Here is a 19,249-nt window from a genome sequence, read left to right as displayed (position 1 = left end):
GACTTAAGCACATGAGAAAACACAGAAGCAGTAATCATTTCCTTCCTATCCCAGTTGTTCAATGGAGTCGACAGTTTTGCTCCCCCACCCCACCCCCCCAAGCATTCTGATGAAGCTGGACTGAATGCAAAGGGTTGAATGCGAGGGTCAAGATTCCAAGATATGCGACTCCAGAAATAATCCTTCAAAAAGGGCTGATAATAGGAGTTCCCTGGTGATGCAGTGGGTTAAGGGTCCCGTGTTGTCCCTACTATGGCGTGGGTTTGATCTCTGGCCTGGGAACTTCCACATGACCTGGGGGTGGCCAAAACCAAAACAGAACAGAAAAAAAAAGTCCTGATAACAAGTATATCCACTACTTCCAACCCCATCCCCAAAACCCGGCTGGCAGGGCTTGCTTGTTGTTCAGGATCGTTCCTGCGGCCGACACACTCAAGGCCAACCCAGAGTCAGCAGAGAGCAAAGTAAACACTAGAGTCTTATCTTGGGGCAGCAGGGCGGCTATAAGAAGAGAGGCCATAAGTGACATTAGCCTTTTGCTCACCAACCTGACAGCAGGATGAAATTCCTCGTGTTGGCTGTTCTGCTCACAGGTAGGTGAGTCCCCCCAGCTCCACCCCTTCTTGCAATGACATCTCTCTCCTCCTGGGAACCACAGCTCACAGGGTGGCCAGATGTAGAGTCTTTTTCAGAGCTCATGATGGGGCATGAGAGCTCCAATATTGGGGTTCCCTCAAAGGCCCCCACAGCTGGCACCTTTCCAACCTTCAGGTCTGAATTCAGATGACCCCTCTCAGAAAGCCTTACCCCTGTCCATCCAAGCTCAGAGGGCCCCCTCTCCTCTTCCACTGCCATATGGCCTTGGTATAAGAAGTTAGCACCTCCCTTTGCCTGCAATTCATATCTTTTTTTTTTTTCTGTCTTTTTGCCATTTCTTGGGCGGCTCCTGCTGCATATGGAGGTTCCCAGGTTAGGGGTCAAATAGGAGCTGTAGCCACCAGCCGATGCCATAGCCACAGCAACGCAGGTATCCAAGCCACATCTTCGACCTACACCACAACTCATGGCAACACCGGATCCCTAACCCACGGAGCAAGGCCAGGGATCGAACCTGCAACGTCATGGTTCCTAGTTGGATTCTTGAAGCACTGAGCCACAACGGGAACTCCAATTCATATCTTGTTGATTCATTTCTTTTGTCATCATACACCCACACCAAAGCATAGTCTCCTCAAGAGCAGGGATAAAAGTACTGCTCTTTAATCCCTGGTGCTGTTTGCACCTTTATTGAGTGAATTCATGGAATCAGAATTCACTGGTGTCACAGGGGGTTAAGGATTCAGCATTGTCACCGCAATGGCTTGGGTCACTGCTGTGGCTTGAGTTGGATGCATGGCTGGGGAACTTTCACATGCTGAGGGCACAGCCAAAAACACCAAGCAAACAAAAAGAACTTTAGAATTTACTGGAATTCAGATCCCACCTCATTCATCCATTCCACATTGATGGTATCAGAGCTTCCAAGGCACAGTTGAGACTGGGGACTCAGAGGTGAATGAGGCATGTTCCCTGTCTAAGGAACACACACACACACACACACACACACAAACAGAGCAGTAGTTTTGTGCAGGTCTGGCCTCTACAAAGAGCAAAGCTGGCTGGATCAGAGAGAAAGAAAACAGGGAGGCAGGAGTAGAGTTTGGAGATGGGCCAAGGTGGCCAGGACACTCCTGCCAGACCTGGCTCCAGGTTCTGTTCCTGGACACAGCCTCTGTCAGCTGCCACCACAGAGGCAGCTCAGGGGGGAGAGCGGCCAGCTCCTACCCTTCCTTTGCCCTGGAGCTTAAGCGCAGGGGGTATCAGTGTCCATAGCAGATCAAGGAAAGGAAGGGCCAGGCATGTGGCAGAGAGTCAACGCTGGTGGCTGATTGGACAGGATCCACAAATCACTTAGTGCCATCTTCTCTTTAGGACACCAAACTCACAGGGTAGGTAAAATGTCCTGCTTCTCTAAGTCTGCCATGCCAAGCCTTGTGCTTGATTTGGGCGAATACTTAGCCAGAGGCAGACTTATTTTTTTGGCCACACCCTCAGCATGTGGAAGTTCTCAGGTCAGGGATCAGATCGAACCAGTGCTACAGCAGCATCTTGGGATTCTTAACCCTCTGAGCAACACAAGAATTTCTAGAAGCAGACTTTTAAAACTTATTTAATAATTACTGAGTATCTACTATGTGCCAGGCAATTTCTTTAATTCATGTATGGATGATTTCATTCATTTAACGCATGCTATATGTATTGAGTGCTTCCTTTGTGTCAGGCCCAAAGTCAGGCCCTGGGGAATAAAATGCATGAGGCCTGTCCTTGAGGAGTTTGTGGTTCTATGAGAGAGAGGCATTAAATAAACAGAGGGATACAGATGGTTAGAGGTAATATGAAGCAAATAATATGAAGAAAAGCAGTAGTAAAGGAGCCACTTAGCTTGGGTGCTCAGGAAGGACCTCTGAAGAGGTTGCGTTTAAACCTAGATGTTTCAGAAGTTCCTGCTGGGGCTCAGCAGGTTAAGAAATCAACTAGTGGAGTTCCCGTCGTGGCGCAGTGGTTAACGAATCCGACTAGGAACCATGAGGTTGCGGGTTTGGTCCCTGGCCTTGCTCAGTGGGTTAACGATCCAGCGTTGCCGTGAGCTGTGGTGTAGGTTGCAGACGCGGCTCGGATCCCGCGTTGCTGTGGCTCTGGTGTAGGCTGGTGGCTACAGCTCCGATTAGACCCCTAGCCTGGGAATCTCCATATGCCTCGGGAGCGGCCCAAGAAATAGCAAAAAAAAAAAAAAAAAAAAAAAAAAAGAAATCAATTAGTATCCATGAGGATACAGGTTCGATCCTTGGCCCTGCCCTCTGGGTTAACAATCTAGTGTTGCTGTGAGCTGTGGTGTAGGTTGTAGATGTGGCTCGGATCCCGAGTTCCTGTGGCTGTGACATAGGCCGGCAGCTACAGCTCCAATTTGACCCCTAGCCTGGGAACTTCCATATGCCACAGGTGTGGCTCTCAAAAGAAAAAAAAAAAAAGGCCACATATTGTATGATTTCATTTATATGAAGTGTTCAGAATAGGCAAATCCATAGAAACAGAAAGCAGACTAATGGTTGCCAGAGGGGAGAGGGGGAGAGGGGAGCGATTGTTAATGAGTATAGAGTGTTCTTTTGGAAGTGATGAAAGTGTTCTGGAATTAATAGTGATGGTTGCACAGCTCCATTAATATACTAAAAACCATTGAACTGTTAAAATGGTGAGTTTTCTGTTATGTGAATTTTGTCTCAATTAAATATACATATATATATAAATATTTTGGAGTTCCCATTGTGGCTCAGCGGTAACCAACTGACCAGTATCTATGAGGATGAAGGTTTGACCCCTGGCCTCACTCAGTGGGTTAAGGATCCAGTGTTGCCACAAGCTGTGGCTGGGATCTGGCCTTGCTGTGGCTGTGGTGTAGGCCAGCAGCTGCAGCTCAGATTCCCCCTTGGCCTGGGAACTTCCAAATGCCACAGGTGTGGCAGTAAAAAATATATATATATATATATATTTATAAATATAAAAATATATATTTTATATTTTCCAAAAGTTTTTGTTAAAAAAAAAATCCCGACTCACTTCACCTGTCCTTGTGTCCGCCACTCTGCAGGGGAGGCAGCTGGCCAGGGTCAAGGGCACAGCATGGGGCTTGTGGGAGCTGACCAGCAGTGGGGCCTCTGGGGTGCCAGGAGCCAACCAGGATGGATTTGAACTCTGGCTGTGTCTTCTTGCAGTGGGCGCTGCCCAGGAAGGCATCAGCTCAAGGGCATTATGGCAGTTTCGTAGCATGATTAAGTGCACGATCCCCGGCAGTGACCCCTTCAAGGATTTCAACAACTATGGCTGCTTCTGTGGCCTAGGTGGATCAGGGACCCCTGTGGATGAACTGGACAGGTGAGTGATCTATCTATCTGCAGAGTGTTTCCGGACGGGGGTGGGGCACAAACCAAGGATCTCACAAGGCACAGAAAGGAGATTTGCCTATTTGTTAAGGATAACACACTTTTATCTCTTATATAAACACATGTGTTCTAAGAAGACCCTGAATCCGCTGCTCACTATTAGGGATGGAAAACAGGCCTGATGTAAACTAGTGGGTGCTTCTGCCCTCTAGTGGCAGAATTTTGCAGCACAAAGCATCACTGCAAGGATTCCCTCTTCTACAATGGTGAACACCCGATCACTGCATCTTCAGAATACAGCCTTGTACTGTAGCCCTGCAAACATTTTAAAATCACCTTCTGTTGACCTGATATAAAGACTTAATTTTTTCAAGCCACAGGACAAGCACCTCCCAGAGCATGTCAGCCAAAACATTCCCACGGGTTCCTGAGAGAACAGGGACAAGTTGACTTGCTGCCCTCTACCTCTGCTCCTGCCCAGCTCTGTCCCTCCCCATCTCCAGGTGCTGCGAGACACACGACAACTGCTACACAGATGCCAAGAACCTGGACAGCTGTAAATTCCTCCTGGACAATCCCTACACCAAAAGCTACTCCTATTCATGTTCTAACACTGAGATCACCTGCAACAGTAGGTTTACTTGTTGTTGGATCAAGGGCCCTCACTAAGCATGGGGGGAAGTCATAGTGATGATAACCACCACTGACTGATCATTTTGCTGGTGCCAGGCAGTGTCTCCTTTAATCCTCAAAACAACCCAATAATAGGAGTTCCTGTTGTGGCACAGCGGAAACGAATCCACCTAGGAACCATGAGTTTGCGGGTTTGATCCCTGGCCTCGCTCAGTGGGTTAAGAATCTGGCGTTGCTGTGAACTGTGGTGTAAGGTCTCAGACTAGGCTCAGATCTGGTGTTGCTGTGGCTCTGGCATAGGCTAGCAGCAACAGCTCTGATTAGACCCCTAGCCTGGGAACCTCCATATGCCATGGGTGTGGCCTAAAAAAGACAAAAGACAAAAAATAATAACAATAAAATAATACTGTTATTATCCCCATTTTACAGATGGGGAAACTGAGGCTCAGAAGACTGAGCCAATTGTCTAAAGGAAGGCACATAGCTCATAAATGGTGGTGTTTGATTTTTGAATACAGTCTATATGACTCCAAAGCCTCTGATTTTTGTAAAAAAACTATATTTATGGAGTTGCCATTGCGGCTCAGAGTGTTAAGAACACGACATGGTGTTGGTAAAGATATGGGTTCCATCCCTAGCCTCGCTCAGTGTGCTAGGGATTTGGTATTGCCACAAGCTGCAGCATAGGTCCCAGATGCAGCTCTGATCCTGCATTGCTGTGGCAGCTGCAGCTCCGATTTGACCCCTGTCCTAGGAACTTCCATATGCCTAAAAAAGAAAAAAAAAAAAAGCTAAAAAAATATATAGTTGATTTACAATGTTGTGTTAGTTTCTGGGGTACAGTAAAGTGATTCAGATACACATATATGTACCTTTTTTTTTTTTTGCTTTTTTTTCTGGCTGCACCCAAGGCAAATGGAAGTTCCCAGGATAGGGGTCAAATTGGAGCTACAGCAGCAGGCCTACACCATAGCCACAGCAATGCAGGATCTAAGCCATGTCTATGACCTACACCACAGCTCACAGCAACACTGAATCCTTAACCCACTGATTGAGGCCATGGATCGAACCTGTGTCCTCATGGATACTAGTTGGGTTCATTACCACTGAGCCACAATGGTAACTCCCTATATACATACATATATATACATATATATATATGCATGTATACACACATATATGTATATATATACACACACACATATTCTTTTTCATATTAAAGCCTCTGCTTTTAACTGCCATTCTATACTGCTCCATTATTTCATAAAAAGAGCTTGGAACTAGCATGTATCAGGTACCAGGCTAGGTATTTATATGAGATAGGTTTTATTAAGTCCATTTTATAGGTTATGTAGGTAAGGCTCAAAAATAGTCACACAACTTATGGGTGGTAGGGCCAGCATTTGAATTCAGTTGCTTCTGATTTGTTTTTGTTTGTTTGTTTTTTAGGGCCACACCTGTGGCATATGGAAGTTCCCAGGCTAGGGGTCAAATTAGAGCTGCAGCTGCCGGCCTACACCACAGCTCACAGCAACACCGGATCCTTAACCCACTGGGCGAGGTCAGGGATCAAACCTGCATCCCCATGGATACTAGTCGGGTTCATTACCGCTGAGCCATGACGGGAAATCCAGTTGTTTCTGATTTTAAAGTCTCTGGTCTTAACCACTAAGTTCTACAGCGCTCATGGTGAAAAGGTGAAATGTGTCCCTCTCTGAAGGCGGTTGTAAAGAGCAGACAATTCAGAGAGATGTAGGCTATTGTCCTGTGAGCCCAGCATTCTGGATTTCCATCGCCCTTTGGTTTGCACTCACAGACACATTCCAGTTTTAAAACACTGTACATGGAGTTTCTCTTATGACACAATGGGTTAAGAACCTAATATCCATGAGAATGAGGGTTCGATCCCTGGCTTCACTCAGTAGGTTAAGGATCTAGCCTTGCTGCAAGCTGCAGCATATGTTGCAGACATGGCTTGATCTGTCATTGCTGTGGCTGTTGTGTAAGCTGGCAGCTATCACTCCAATATGACCCATAGCTTCGGAACTTCCATTTATGCCGCACCTGCAGCCCTAAAAAAAAAAAGAAAAGAAAATATCTTGGAAAATGTTTTATAGACATACTTAATTCTTTTAAATATCTGTATAATATTTTATTGCAAGAACATTCTGCAATTTTAAAAATATGTGGTTTAAGGAGTTCTCGTGCTTCAGTGGTAACGAACCCAGTTAGTATCCAGGAGGATGCAGGTTCAATCCCTTGCCTCACTCAATGTGTTAAGGATCTGGCATTGCCGTGAGCTGTGGTGTAGGTTGCATGTGTGACTTGGATCCCACATTACTGTGGCTGTGGTGTAGGCTGGCAGCTGCAGCTCTGATTCAACCCCTGGAGCTTCCATATGCCACAGGGGTAGCCCTAAAATTTTTTTAAAAAAGTGATTTAGGAGTTCCCGTCGTGGCGCAGTGGTTAACGAATCCGACTAGGAACCATGAGGTTGCGGGTTCGGTCCCTGCCCTTGCTCAGTGGGTTAACGATCCGGCGTTGCCCTGAGCTGTGGTGTAGGTTGCAGACGCGGCTCGGATCCCGCGTTGCTGTGGCTCTGGCTTAGGCCGGTGGCTACAGCTCCGATTCAACCCCTAGCCTGGGAACCTCCATATGCCGCGGGAGCGGCCCAAGAAATAGCAGCAACAACAACAACAAAAAAAAGACAAAAGACAAAAAAAAAGTGATTTAGAGAAATGGGAGTTCTCTTGTGGCACAGTGGGTAAGAATCTGTGTTGTCACTGCAGTGACTCAGGTTGCTGCTATGGCGCAGGTTCGATCTCTGGCTCAGGAACTTCCACATGCCCTGGGTATGGCAAATTTTTTTTTTTTTGTCTTTTTAGGGCCACACCCACCCCCGGCATATGGAGGTTCACAGGCTAGGGTCTAATCGGAGCTGTTGTTGCTGGCCACAGCCACAGCCACAGCAACACCAGATCCAAGCTGCATCTGCAAACTACACCACAGGGATCCTTAACCCACTGAGCGAGGCCAGGGATTGAACCCACAACCTCTTGGTTCCTAGTCAGATTCATTTCTGCTGCGCCACCACGGGAACTCCCCAAAAAAATTTTAAATAAAATCTAAAGTAGAGAAATTGGCTTATGAAACTTTACTAAGTTGAAATGTACAATACTTAGTTTAGTATGTTTTAATGTTTTCCACAGAGTTTGCAATTGTTTGCCTATGTTATCAGAGCTCTGCAGCTTTATGAGTTTTAAAAGCAGTGAGTTCATTTAGAGGTGTGAAATAGACAGAACTTTCCAAAAAGCAGCTATTACATCTAGGATCACTGTATAAAACAGGCTTCCCAGTTAAATTTGCTTTCTGGATAGACAAGGAATGATTTTTTTTTTTTAGTCTGTCCCAAATATTGGATTCATTGTTGATCTGAAATTCCAGCTTTTTTTTTTTTGTTTTTGGCTAGAGATTGAACCTGAGCCATAGCAATGACAATGCTGAATCCTTAACCACTAGGCCGCCAGGGAACTCCTCCAGTATATATAAATTTTTTGTCTTTTTGTCTTTTTAGGGCCTCACCCATGGCATATGGAGGTTCCCAGGCTAGGGGTTAATTTGAACTGTAGCCACCAGCCTACACCAGAGCTACAGCAACACTGGATCCAAGCCGTGTCTGCGACCTACCACACAGCTTACTGCAACGCTGGATCCTTAACCCACCGAGCCAGGCCAGGGATCAAACATGCCTTCTCATGGATGCTAGCTGGGTTCGCTAACCACTGAGCCATGACGGGAACTCCTCCAGTATTTTTTTATTTGCTTTATCAGTCAACCCTAAATTTGCACCAATGGAATAGCCACCAGATCGTTTCAGGTAATTCTTCCCACCCCAGGATTGTACAAAACACCGTCCACGGTGTTCCCTGGTGTCTTAGCAAGAAAAGTGTCCAGCATTGTCACTGCTGTGGTGCAGGTTGGATCCCTGGCCCAGAAACTTCTGCATGCCATGGGCGTGGCCAAAAAACAAACAAACAGACAAACAAAAACCAAAGCGTGATCCATCCACCCTGACTCAGTCCTCTGCTCTTTCTCTTTTCCAGGCAAAAACAATGCTTGTGAGGCCTTCATCTGTAACTGTGACCGAAATGCTGCCATTTGCTTCTCAAAGGCCCCATACAACAAGGAGCACAAGAACCTGGACACCAAGAAGTACTGTTAGAGCTAAGTACCACCCCTCGAAAATGTCATCCCTATCTGCTTTATAGCCTTCACCCGTACACTGTGCCCTCCAATAAACACCTTATTGAAAAGCCTCACGTTTGGAAATTTTGGGGTTTTTGTTTTCTTTTTCTTTTTCTTTTTATGGCCTAACCTGCAGCATATGGAAGTTCCTGGGCTAGGGAATTAATCTGAGCCACAGCTGTGACCTGAGCCATTGCAGTTGGATTCTTGTTTTGTTTTGTTGTCTTTTTTAGGGCTGCACCTGCAGCATATGGAGGTTCCCAGGCTAGGAGTCGAATCAGAGCTGTAGCTGCTGGCCTACACCACAGCAATGCGGGATCCAAGCCGAGTCTGCAACCTACACCACAGCTCACAGCAACGCTGGATCCTTAACCCACTGAGCAAGGCCAGGGATCCAACCTGCAACCTCATGGTTACTAACCATGACGGGAACTCCAGCAGTTGGATTCTTAACCCACTGAACCACAGCAGGAACTCCTGTAGATCATTTTATTGTCTACTGAACATGACTAGGTCTCCTCTTAGTCCTTTGTGAACATCATTCCTTCCAGCCTTGGAAGCTGGATTACAGGGATATTTCCAGGAAGAGAGTACCACAAGACCTGAATGAAGATGAACAACCACTGATGATTTACCCTGTGCCAGAACTACGTGTCTCTAAATTCTCTGGACAACTCTATAGGATTTAGACACTATTAGCAAATCCTATTTTTCTAAGCTGAGCCTCAATAGGAGAGATCACCTGTCTACTGAGATGCATCTGGTAAGTAGCAAACAAGGGACCTGAACCCAGCAAGTTCAACAGACACATGCTTTTAACCATGATCCTGCCCTGCCTGAAGTGATAGTCTCTTCAATTTGACCCAGATTCACCCCTTCTTTTTCTGATTTCATTTCCAATGTGTTAAAACCATTTTTTCTGTAACTCCTTTCTAAACCCTTCAAAGTCTTTCACCACACTCTACAAGCTTATCTTTACATTGCAGCCATGAAATATAATTAACAATAACAGCTTCTACTTCTTGAGCACTTACTGCATGTCATTGTGCTAATAAGGGCTTTCTGCATCTCATTAAGTGTTCAAATCAGCTCTGTGAATTCGATATTATTGCCCCCATTTTATGGATGAGGAACTAGAAACTCAGAGAAGTTAAGTCACTTGCCCATGATCACACAAATGGCAGAGTCAGGATTTGACCAGATCTGTCTGATTGGCATTGCCTGAGCTCTTAACCACTAAGTCACTTGGCCAAGTTTCTCTACAAAGGTTTGTGACTACACTAGCACTGAAATTCGCTAGAGAGAGTGGGGAGGGGCACAGAAGAGAATTGAATTGGAAAAGCAAAACTAAGAAAGGACCATGAGGACTATGAGGAGCCATCACCAAGCAGTTTTAAACCACTGAAAGCTGAGAGCATACATATTGTTGGATGTATAGTGGGCAGCAAAGGAGTATGTGCAGAGTTGCCTTTTGACCCAATTTCTCCTTCATTTCATTCATCCATTCAATGAGTATTTATTGAGTCCTCACTCTGGGCCAGACACCAAACAAAATGCTGAGGATACAATGTATTTGCAGCTGGCCTGAAGACAATGATTTATTGTTAGTTTAGTCTTCTCTGAGACTTTTTTTCCCTTGCTCTTCAAACTGGCATATGCTACATTGCATGTGCTATGCTCTACACTCCAGACTGCACCAAGCATTTTGCACAATTATCTCATCATCCTCACAACAGCTCTATAATTGAAGGCATTATCACCTCCCCATTTTACAGATGAGGAAATGGGGAAAGATGAAAAGTAACTTGCCAAATGTCACCCACTCATAGGCAGCATAGCTGAGATCGGAATACCAGTCTGGATAATTTATGGGAAAGGTGTCAATACGCCATGAACCTACTGAAGGCAGAGTGAGATGTCTTAATCATTTTAGTATCCCTAACTGCCTGGTACTGTACTTGACACTTGGGGCACTCAATAATTTCTGAATGTTAAATGAAGTGTTGGTCATTAGGGCTTAAGATATTTTGACAGGCAAGAACAGGACTACTTTTCTTTGTCTTTTGTCTTTTTTTTTTCTTCGTCTTTTTAGGGCCATACCTGAGGCATATGGAGGTCCCCAGGCTAGGGGTCTAATTGGAGATGTAGCCACTGGCCTACACCACAGCAACTCAGATCCAAGCCGTGTCTGCGACCTACACCACAGCTCTCAGCAATGCCGGATCCTTAACCCACTGAGCAAGGGCAGGGATCGAGCCCTCAACCTCATGGTTCCTAGTCGGATTCATTAACCGCTAAGCCACGACGAGAATTCCCAGGACTACTTTCAAGTTCAAATTCATCAAACCTAGACTGAATAGCCATTCCATGCATACTGTGCTATAGTATGATTGCAAAGGATACACAATTAAGTTAGACCTGGTCTCACCATTTGAAGAATTGTAAAAGTCATAAATGTCTTGCTTCAATGAAAGGAAACTGCCAGTCCTCTTAGGATGAAAGAAAAATAAGTTTAGGAAACTGTTGCTTATTCCCATTTTTTCACATGATAAAACAAACAACAGAGAGAAGAGAGTCATCGGAGGACTCAAGCTGGGCCCTAAAAATACCCTCTGATGTAAAAACCTACTTTTTTTTTTTTTAGGGTCACACCTGCCGCACGTGGAAGTTCCCAGGCTAGGGGTCCAATCTGAGCTACAGCGGCCAGCCTACGCCAGAGCAACTCAGAATCTGAGCCGGGTCTGGCACCTATACCACAGCTCGGGAAACGCTGGATCCTTAACCCACAGAGCTAGGCCAGGGATCAAACCCCCATCCTCACCGATACTAGTCGAGTTCGTTAACCGCTGAGCCATGAAGAGAACCTATTTGTATCATCCCAAAAGTTGGCGCAGAGAACAAATTCTTTTTAAAAATTTATTTATTAAAGTAGAGTTTATTTACAATGTTTTGTCAGTTTCTACTGTACAGAAAATTGACCCTCCTTTAACGATCTTTTAATGAACATCTTCAGGTGCTCATTACAGGAGACCGAAGACTGGAAACAGGGTTACAGAGGCTGGGACTATTTAGACGAATAAATAAATAAACTAGACTGAGAGTAATGTGATGTCTGGATTATGTGTATCCTAGCAGCCACGGTATCTTCACCGCACTTAGCACACTACACAAGCTATTTAAATAACTGTTCAAGAAGTACTGCCTAGCGCAATGATTGCCCAAGTCAAAGAGAAACCACGTGGCCATATTTACCTTTTCGAATCACGTGATCCCGCGCGCCCAATCCTATTTGCTGGTCACACTCCTAAGACTGAGGATTTCGGAGGAGGAAATGTGATTGGGTATTTTAAGGGCAAGTAGCTCCAGGCTCAGGCCCCGCCTCTCTCGCGCTGGGTTGGAGGTGGGGGCGAGCCAGCGCAGGCGCAGTAGTTGCTGTCCGCCGAAGTCGGGTTCTGGCGTGCTCTTCGCCAGAGTCCAGCAGGAAGGACAGAGTGGAGGAGTCGACATTGAAAAGAGGGTGAAATCATGTGCGTGTGACGATGGGGCCAATTTTCCCGCCACGTGCGTCCCTCTCTGGGTCTCTCACTCCCAAAACACGCCCCTCCTACCGCAGCGGTCCCAGACCTGTTTTCAGTTGGTAACCCCTCCATTGCATTTATCTTGGGGAGGGACCGAGGGGCCAGGGAAGTGGAGTGCAGCAAATCAAACTGCTGCGAAAAGAAGGAATGACCAAGGAGAGAAGTGAGTGAATTCTGGACGAGCCAGGGGCCTGTGGAGCGTTCCAAGTCCTTACTTGAATCCCCACCCCCACCGTCAAGAGAGGGGGGGAAAAAGTGAAGGGATTTGCAGTTCTAACAGCCGTGCTTTTGCTTTTGTTGCCTTCGTTTGCAATGAACTTTTTCCCACTTGGAGATTACCTATTAATATTTCAAGATCTAGCTCAGGTCACTCTGGAAGTTTCTTGAGCCTTACCCCTCTTTTCTCCTCAAACTATAGTTGCTCGGTTACCCCGCCGGATTTCGAGAACATTCAAAGAGAGAGCGCGGAGTTCCTTTTTGGCACAGTGGGTTGAGGATCGGCGGTTGTCAGGGCAGAGGCTGGGTCGCTCCTCTGGCGTGGGTTTGATCCCTGACAAGGGAAACACATGCCATGGGCAAGACCAAAAAAATAAATAAAATAGTGCATTAGAGCTCAGAACTGGACAGACTATGTTTGATTACTGGCCTGGTCAGTTTAGGTGATCTTGGGCAAGTTACATAAGGTCTCCAAGCTTCAGGATCCTTATCTTTCCTTTTTTTTGGGGGGGGGGTTGTAAAGGAGTGGGGAGGCAAGCGTGCAGTGGTTTAATGTGGGATCTCAGTTCCTAGACCAGATTAAACGTGCTGTAGCAGTGAAAGTGCCAAGTCCTAACCACGAGGGAACTCCTAGGGGTTTTTTCCCTTCTTTTCCCCTCATCTTTCAAAAGAAATAATAGTGCGCAGATCATAGGGTTGTAGGAATTAGGTGGGTTGATGCGTTGTAAAATGGGTGTTTGTTGTATCAGGAATGTTCAGTAAATACTATTCTCCCAAGAAGGAAGGCTGCTATTTTTTTTAACTGTTTTTTTCTTTGGCTGCCCCTGAGACATATGGAGTTCCCAGGCCAGGCATCAGATCCAAGCTACAATGCTGCAGCTGCAGCAACGCCAGCTCCTTAACCCACTGTGCTGGAGGCAGGATGAACCTGCATTCCAGGACTCCAGTGAAGGCACTGATCCATTCTGCCAAAGCAGGAACACTTTAACTTTTTTTTTTTTTTGAATGAAAGATTCTTTAAATTCTGTAGTGCTTTACAATTTTCAAAAGTTTCACACTCATGATTTCATATAATACCATAATAGCCTTTTAAAAAATCTCCTACCCCTATGTTTTCCCTCCCCACATCCCTCTGGTAACCACTAGTTTCTTCTTACTCTTCTGTTTTTTTTCAGTCCTTACCCATGGCATATGGAGGTTCCCAGGCTAAGGGTCTAATCAGAACTACAGCTGCCCGCCTACACCACAGCCACAGAAATTCAGGATCTGAATTTCTACAGCTCACAGCCATGCCAGATCCTTAACCCACTGAGCGAGGCCAGGGATCGAACCCACAACCTCATGGTTCCTAGTCTGATTTGTTTCCACTGTGCCAAGACAGGAACTCCACCATTAGTTTATTCTTTATGTCTTTGAGTCTGCTTCTTTGTTTTATACACTAATTTGTTGTATTTTTTTGAGTTTGTGTATATAAATGATATCAGGAGTTCCTGTCATGGCACAGCGGAAATGAATCTGACTAGGAACCATGAGGTTGAGGGTTCAATCCCTGCTTTGCTCAGTGGGTTAAGGATCCAACGTTGCCATGAGCTGTGGTGCAGGTCGCAGACTTGGCTTGGATCTGGTGTTGCTGTGGCTATAGTGTAGGCCAGCGGCTACAGCTCCTATTAGACCCCTAGCCTGGGAACCTCTATATGCTGCAGATGTGGCCCTAGAAAGACAAAAAGACCAAAAGAAAAAAAAAGTGATATCATACAGTATTTGTCTTTGTCTTATATAACTTAGCATAGAGCCCTCCAAGTCCATCCATGTTGCTTCAAATGGCAAGATTTTGCCCTTTTTTAATGGCTGAGCAGTATTCCATTGCGTATATGTGTATATATAGATATAATATATACACACACACGTATAGCATATTTTATTTTATTTATTTTTTGCTTTTTAGGGCCGCACCTGTAGCATATCGAAGTTCCCAGGCTAAGGGTTGAATCTGAGCTGTAGCTGCCTGCCTACACCACAGTCATAGCAATGCCAGATCCTTAACCCACTGAGTGAGGCCAGGGATCAAACCCGCAACCTCATGATTCCTAGTTGGGTTTGTTAACCACTGAGCCATGAAGGGAACTCCTACACTACACCTTCTTTATCCATTCATCTGCTGATGGACACCTAACTTGCTTCCATACTTTGCCAATTGTAATATGATGCCTCTATGAACACTGGATTGTGTTTATTTTTTCAAATTAGTGTTTTGGGTTTTTTTTTTGGATATATACCAAGGAGTGAAATTGCTGGATCTTATGGTAATTCTCTTTTTGGTATTTTGAGAAAGCTCCATACTGTTTTCCACAGTGGCTCGACCAATTTACATCCCCACCAACTGTGTAAAAGAGTTCCCTTTTTGGAAGGATACTCTTTATTTTCTTTAGAAAAGCTTTATTACGGAGTTCCCGTCGTGGCGCAGTGATTAACGAATCCGACTAGGAACCATGAGGTTGCGGGTTTGGTCCCTGCCCTTGCTCAGTGGGTTAACGATCCGGCGTTGCCGTGAGCTGTGGTGTAGGTTGCAGATGCGGCTCGGATCCCACGTTGCTGTGACTCTGGCATAGGCCGGCGGCTACAGCTCCGATTCCACCCCTAGCCTGGGAACCTCCATATGCCGCGGGAGCGGCCCAAAGAAATAGCAAAAAGACAAAAAAAAAAAAAGAAAAAAAAAGAAAAGCTTTATTACGTCAAAGTCTTGGCTTTTGTAATTTTTTTTTTGTCTTTTTGCTATTTCTTGGGCCGCTCCCTCAGCATATGGAGGTTCCCAGGCTAGGGGTCCAATCGGAGCTGTAGCTACCAGCCTACACCAGAGCCACAGCAACACAGGATCCGAACCGCGTCTGCAACCTACACCACAGCTCACGGCAACGCTGGATCCTTAACCCACTGAGCAAGGCCAGGATGGAACCCGCAACATCATGGTTCCTAGTTGGATTCGTTAACCACTGAGCCATGATGGGAACTCCTGTAATTTTTTTTTAAAAGACAAACAGGTACACAAAAAGGAAACATGGCTTTGGGGAAGATCCATGTGAGTCCACTCAAAGGAATACTCAATAGGAAACAAAGATTTGGCAGGTATAGTGGCTTCCCTCCCACCATCCCATCCTTCCCCCATATCCTAGTGATAATGACTTGAGATTTGTTTTTTGTGAGTCAGGCACGGTGCTGTGAGCTACAGTGCAATGACCTCATTTAACCTTCCTGATCACCTAAGGAGGCAGCTACTATTATCTTCTTTTATAAAGAGATTGAATATTAGGTAAAACAACTTGCCCAAGTTCCCCTAATTAGTAAGTGGCAAGACAGGGTTGGAAATCCAAGTGTGTCTATATCCTAAGAGTTTCAATGCCATGCTCTGTATCTTTTTTTTTTTTTTTGGTCTTTTTAGGGTCACACCCAAGGCATATGGAGGTTCCCAGGCTAGGAGTCCAATTAGGGCTGTAGCTGCCAGCCTATGCCACAGCCATAGCAACTTGGGATCCGAGCGTTGTCTGTGAACTACACCACAGCTCATGGCAACATTGGATCCCTAATCCACTGAGCAAGGCCAGGGATCAAACCCGAATCCTCACGAATGCTAGTTGGGTTCATTAACCGCAGAGCCATGACAGGAACTCCATATATATCTTTTCTAATAAATTGAAAAGAAAAAAAAACACACTGCTTTCTTTGATGAGTTTTTTTTTCTTCATAAAGTGGAATTAATCTGTTGTCACATAAAAATTAAGGGATAGGAATTCCTGCTGTGGCGCAGTGTGTTAATAATCTGGCATTGTCTCTGTGGCAGCGCTGGGCTTTGATCCCCAGCCTGGTGCAGTGGGTTAAGGATCCGGCATTACCACAGTTGGTCGCAGCTGTGGCTTTGATTCAGCCCCTGGACTGGGAACTTCCATATGCCACAGGGCAGCCTAAAAAGAAAAAAAAAAAATAAGGAAATAATCTGGATTTCAGAGCACCATCTTGAATCTCATTAAAGATAATATATCTGGATGGAGTTCTCTTGTGGTGCAGCAGGTTGAGGATCTGGTGTCACTGCAGGACTTGGGTGGCTGCTGTGGTGTGCATTCTGTCCCTGTCCCAGGAACTTCCACATGATGAGCATGCACCCCCAAAAGAATAATATACTTGGAATTAACCATTATATCAGGTGGCAACCCTTGCTATTCTTAGGAGCAGGGTGACCAACACATCTTGCAAACTCCATCAGGAAACCCCTTCTATACTGGGCAGCCTGGGATGGTTGGTCACCCTACCTAGGAGCATTGAATTTCCTAGCCATCCTAACTTTGATCCCCTCAGGAAAAGTTTGGCATTTGCTGACAACTGACCTGTATGAAACCCCAAGCATCTCTTGTGGGATTAACTGATTAAGTGAGCTGATAATGCTGTAAAATGCTTTGCACAATGCTTGGAGGGTAGTGTGTTCAATAAATGGCTATTATTTAAGGGGGAGGATCTTCAATGTATGACAGCAATGAAAGAAGGAATACGAGTTAGTGGGAAGGAGATTTCCAGTATCCTGTACTTGTTTGCCTTTATGGTTTCTACTTACTAAAACTGAGAGAAAAGAGCAGTTGTGGAAGCAACTAGGAATGATATGACAGAAAGCTGGGCTTATACAGTTAGAACCAAGCAACCAGGGTAGTGATGAACTAGTAGCACCTGCTAGAAGATGTCTGTTATTCCAACTGAGGGCACTTACAGCAAGTTAGGAACTGCACTGCACACAGTGTTCCTGTTGTGGCTCAGAGGGTTATGAACCCAGCTAGTATCCATGAGGATGCAGGTTCGATCCCTGGCCTTGCTTAGTGAGCTAAGGATCTGGTGTTGCTGTGAGCTGTGGTGTAGGTCACAGATGAGGCTTGAATCTGGTGTTGCTGTGGCTGTGGCGTAGGCTGGCAGCTGCAGCTCTGATTTGACCCCTAGCCCATAGAAAGCAAAAGATGTAAAGTAGGAGACATCATGAGAGGCAACAGCTTCAGAAAATAACAGGTTCCTCTTGAGACAAATTTTTTGCAAAGAATTCCATCTCAGGAGGAAACACAAACAAAACCAACATTCCTAAGGCCTTCAAGACTCAGTTTCATGAACTGTGCCAGCATTAGGTGATCAAAGAACCTGCCTTCACTCCCTGGTGGCCTAACCTGCTCTCTACTGCCCACATGTTAACCATTCCTGGCCTGGTATATTGTTGGCTTCAACTGCTCCTTCAGGCTGACTTTCTTCTAACTATAATCTTCAGATAAATAAGAAGCACTGATGACTAAAAGAACTGGGAGGAAGACCTACGCCGATTCTAGTGCTGGCTTCACAACCATGTACCATGGCCTTAGGTAAGTCTGCATCTTTGTTTCCTTAAAGATAGAATGGGAGTTCCCCTTATGGCTCAGTGGTAATGAACCTGACTAGCATCCCTGAGGATATGGGTTTGATCCCTGGGCTCACTCAGTGGGTTAAGGATCCAGCATTGCTATGAGCCGTGGTGCTGGTTGCAGATGTGGCTTGGAGCTGGCATTGCTGTGGCTGTGGTGTAGGCTGGCAACTGCAGCTCCAGTTTGACTCCTGGCCTGGGAACTTCCATATGCTGTGGGTGTGGGCCTAAAAAGACAAACAAACAAACAAATAAAAAATAGAATTAAGGGAGGGATAAACTAAATTTTCTCTCCTGGCATTCCATGCATGACTCTGTGACATTTTCTGGTAAAGAATGACAGTGGGGGAGACCTCTGTGAGCCACTTGAGAGTGTGAGGTGACCTAGATTTGGGAGTCCCTGTCGTGGCTCAGTGGAAACAAATCATGACTAGTATCCGTGAGGATGCAGGTTTGATCCTTGGCCTCGCTTAAGGATCTGGCGTTGCTGTGGCTGTGGCATACGCTGGCAGCTGCAGCTCTGATTTGACCCTTAGCCTGGGAACCTCTGTATGCCACCAGTGTGGCCCTAAAAAGAAAAAAAATAAAAAGCCCTAGATTTGAATGCCATTATTGGTGGTACTGACTTGAGGTAACTGAGCAAATGTGATTCAGAGCACCTTACCATCCCTCTCTGCAAAGAAGCTGGAGTAAGATTTACTACAACCTTAATGCCTCTCCAGAATTAATGAATGGTTATGAGCAAACCTACAGTTGTGCAGGTGAAAAGAACTCTTTCGTGTTTTCAAGATCTTGGGTTAACTGAAATTTGCTTCCTAGGCAGATGTAGAATGAACAGGTATTTCTTGCCCTAATTTTAGACAAAAGGCTACCCAGAATAGGCTGTGCTTCTCTCATCCGCTTCACTTTTTGATGAGATTGTGCAGAAAGCTTTAGCCTGTGACAGTGATTCTTTCTGGCTAACACAGTAATCAAACAAGTCTTGCTGCTTCCCTAGGCAGAAACAAATCAATTTAAGAACCCACTTGGGAATTCACTGTTTCCTCTCTACAGACCAGGTTCAAGGCCAGTCTCATTCTGGCAGCTGAAATCAAACAGAAATCCTTAGAGAACCATATCATAAAGCCACAATCCCTTTTAGCTGATTAAAAAAAAATTAAAAGGACAGCCCACATACCTAG

At 45.4% G+C, this 19,249-nt stretch overlaps 1 protein-coding gene across 1 annotated transcript; it reads left to right on the top strand.

The window, feature by feature from the left end:
* Positions 1 to 462: 462 nt before the first annotated feature.
* On the top strand, positions 463 to 8,926 carry PLA2G1B (phospholipase A2 group IB). Its single transcript, XM_047762104.1, has 4 exons — positions 463 to 593; positions 3,810 to 3,969; positions 4,481 to 4,608; positions 8,714 to 8,926. Exons 1-4 carry the CDS (start codon positions 560 to 562, stop codon positions 8,830 to 8,832), a joined length of 441 nt encoding a protein of 146 aa, XP_047618060.1. The 5' UTR covers positions 463 to 559; the 3' UTR covers positions 8,833 to 8,926.
* The last annotated feature ends 10,323 nt before the right edge of the window (positions 8,927 to 19,249 follow it).

Source organism: Phacochoerus africanus, chromosome 15 (assembly GCF_016906955.1).
Source record: "Phacochoerus africanus isolate WHEZ1 chromosome 15, ROS_Pafr_v1, whole genome shotgun sequence".
Taxonomy (NCBI): domain Eukaryota; kingdom Metazoa; phylum Chordata; class Mammalia; order Artiodactyla; family Suidae; genus Phacochoerus; species Phacochoerus africanus.
This window is presented reverse-complemented; position numbering and strand designations above follow the sequence as displayed.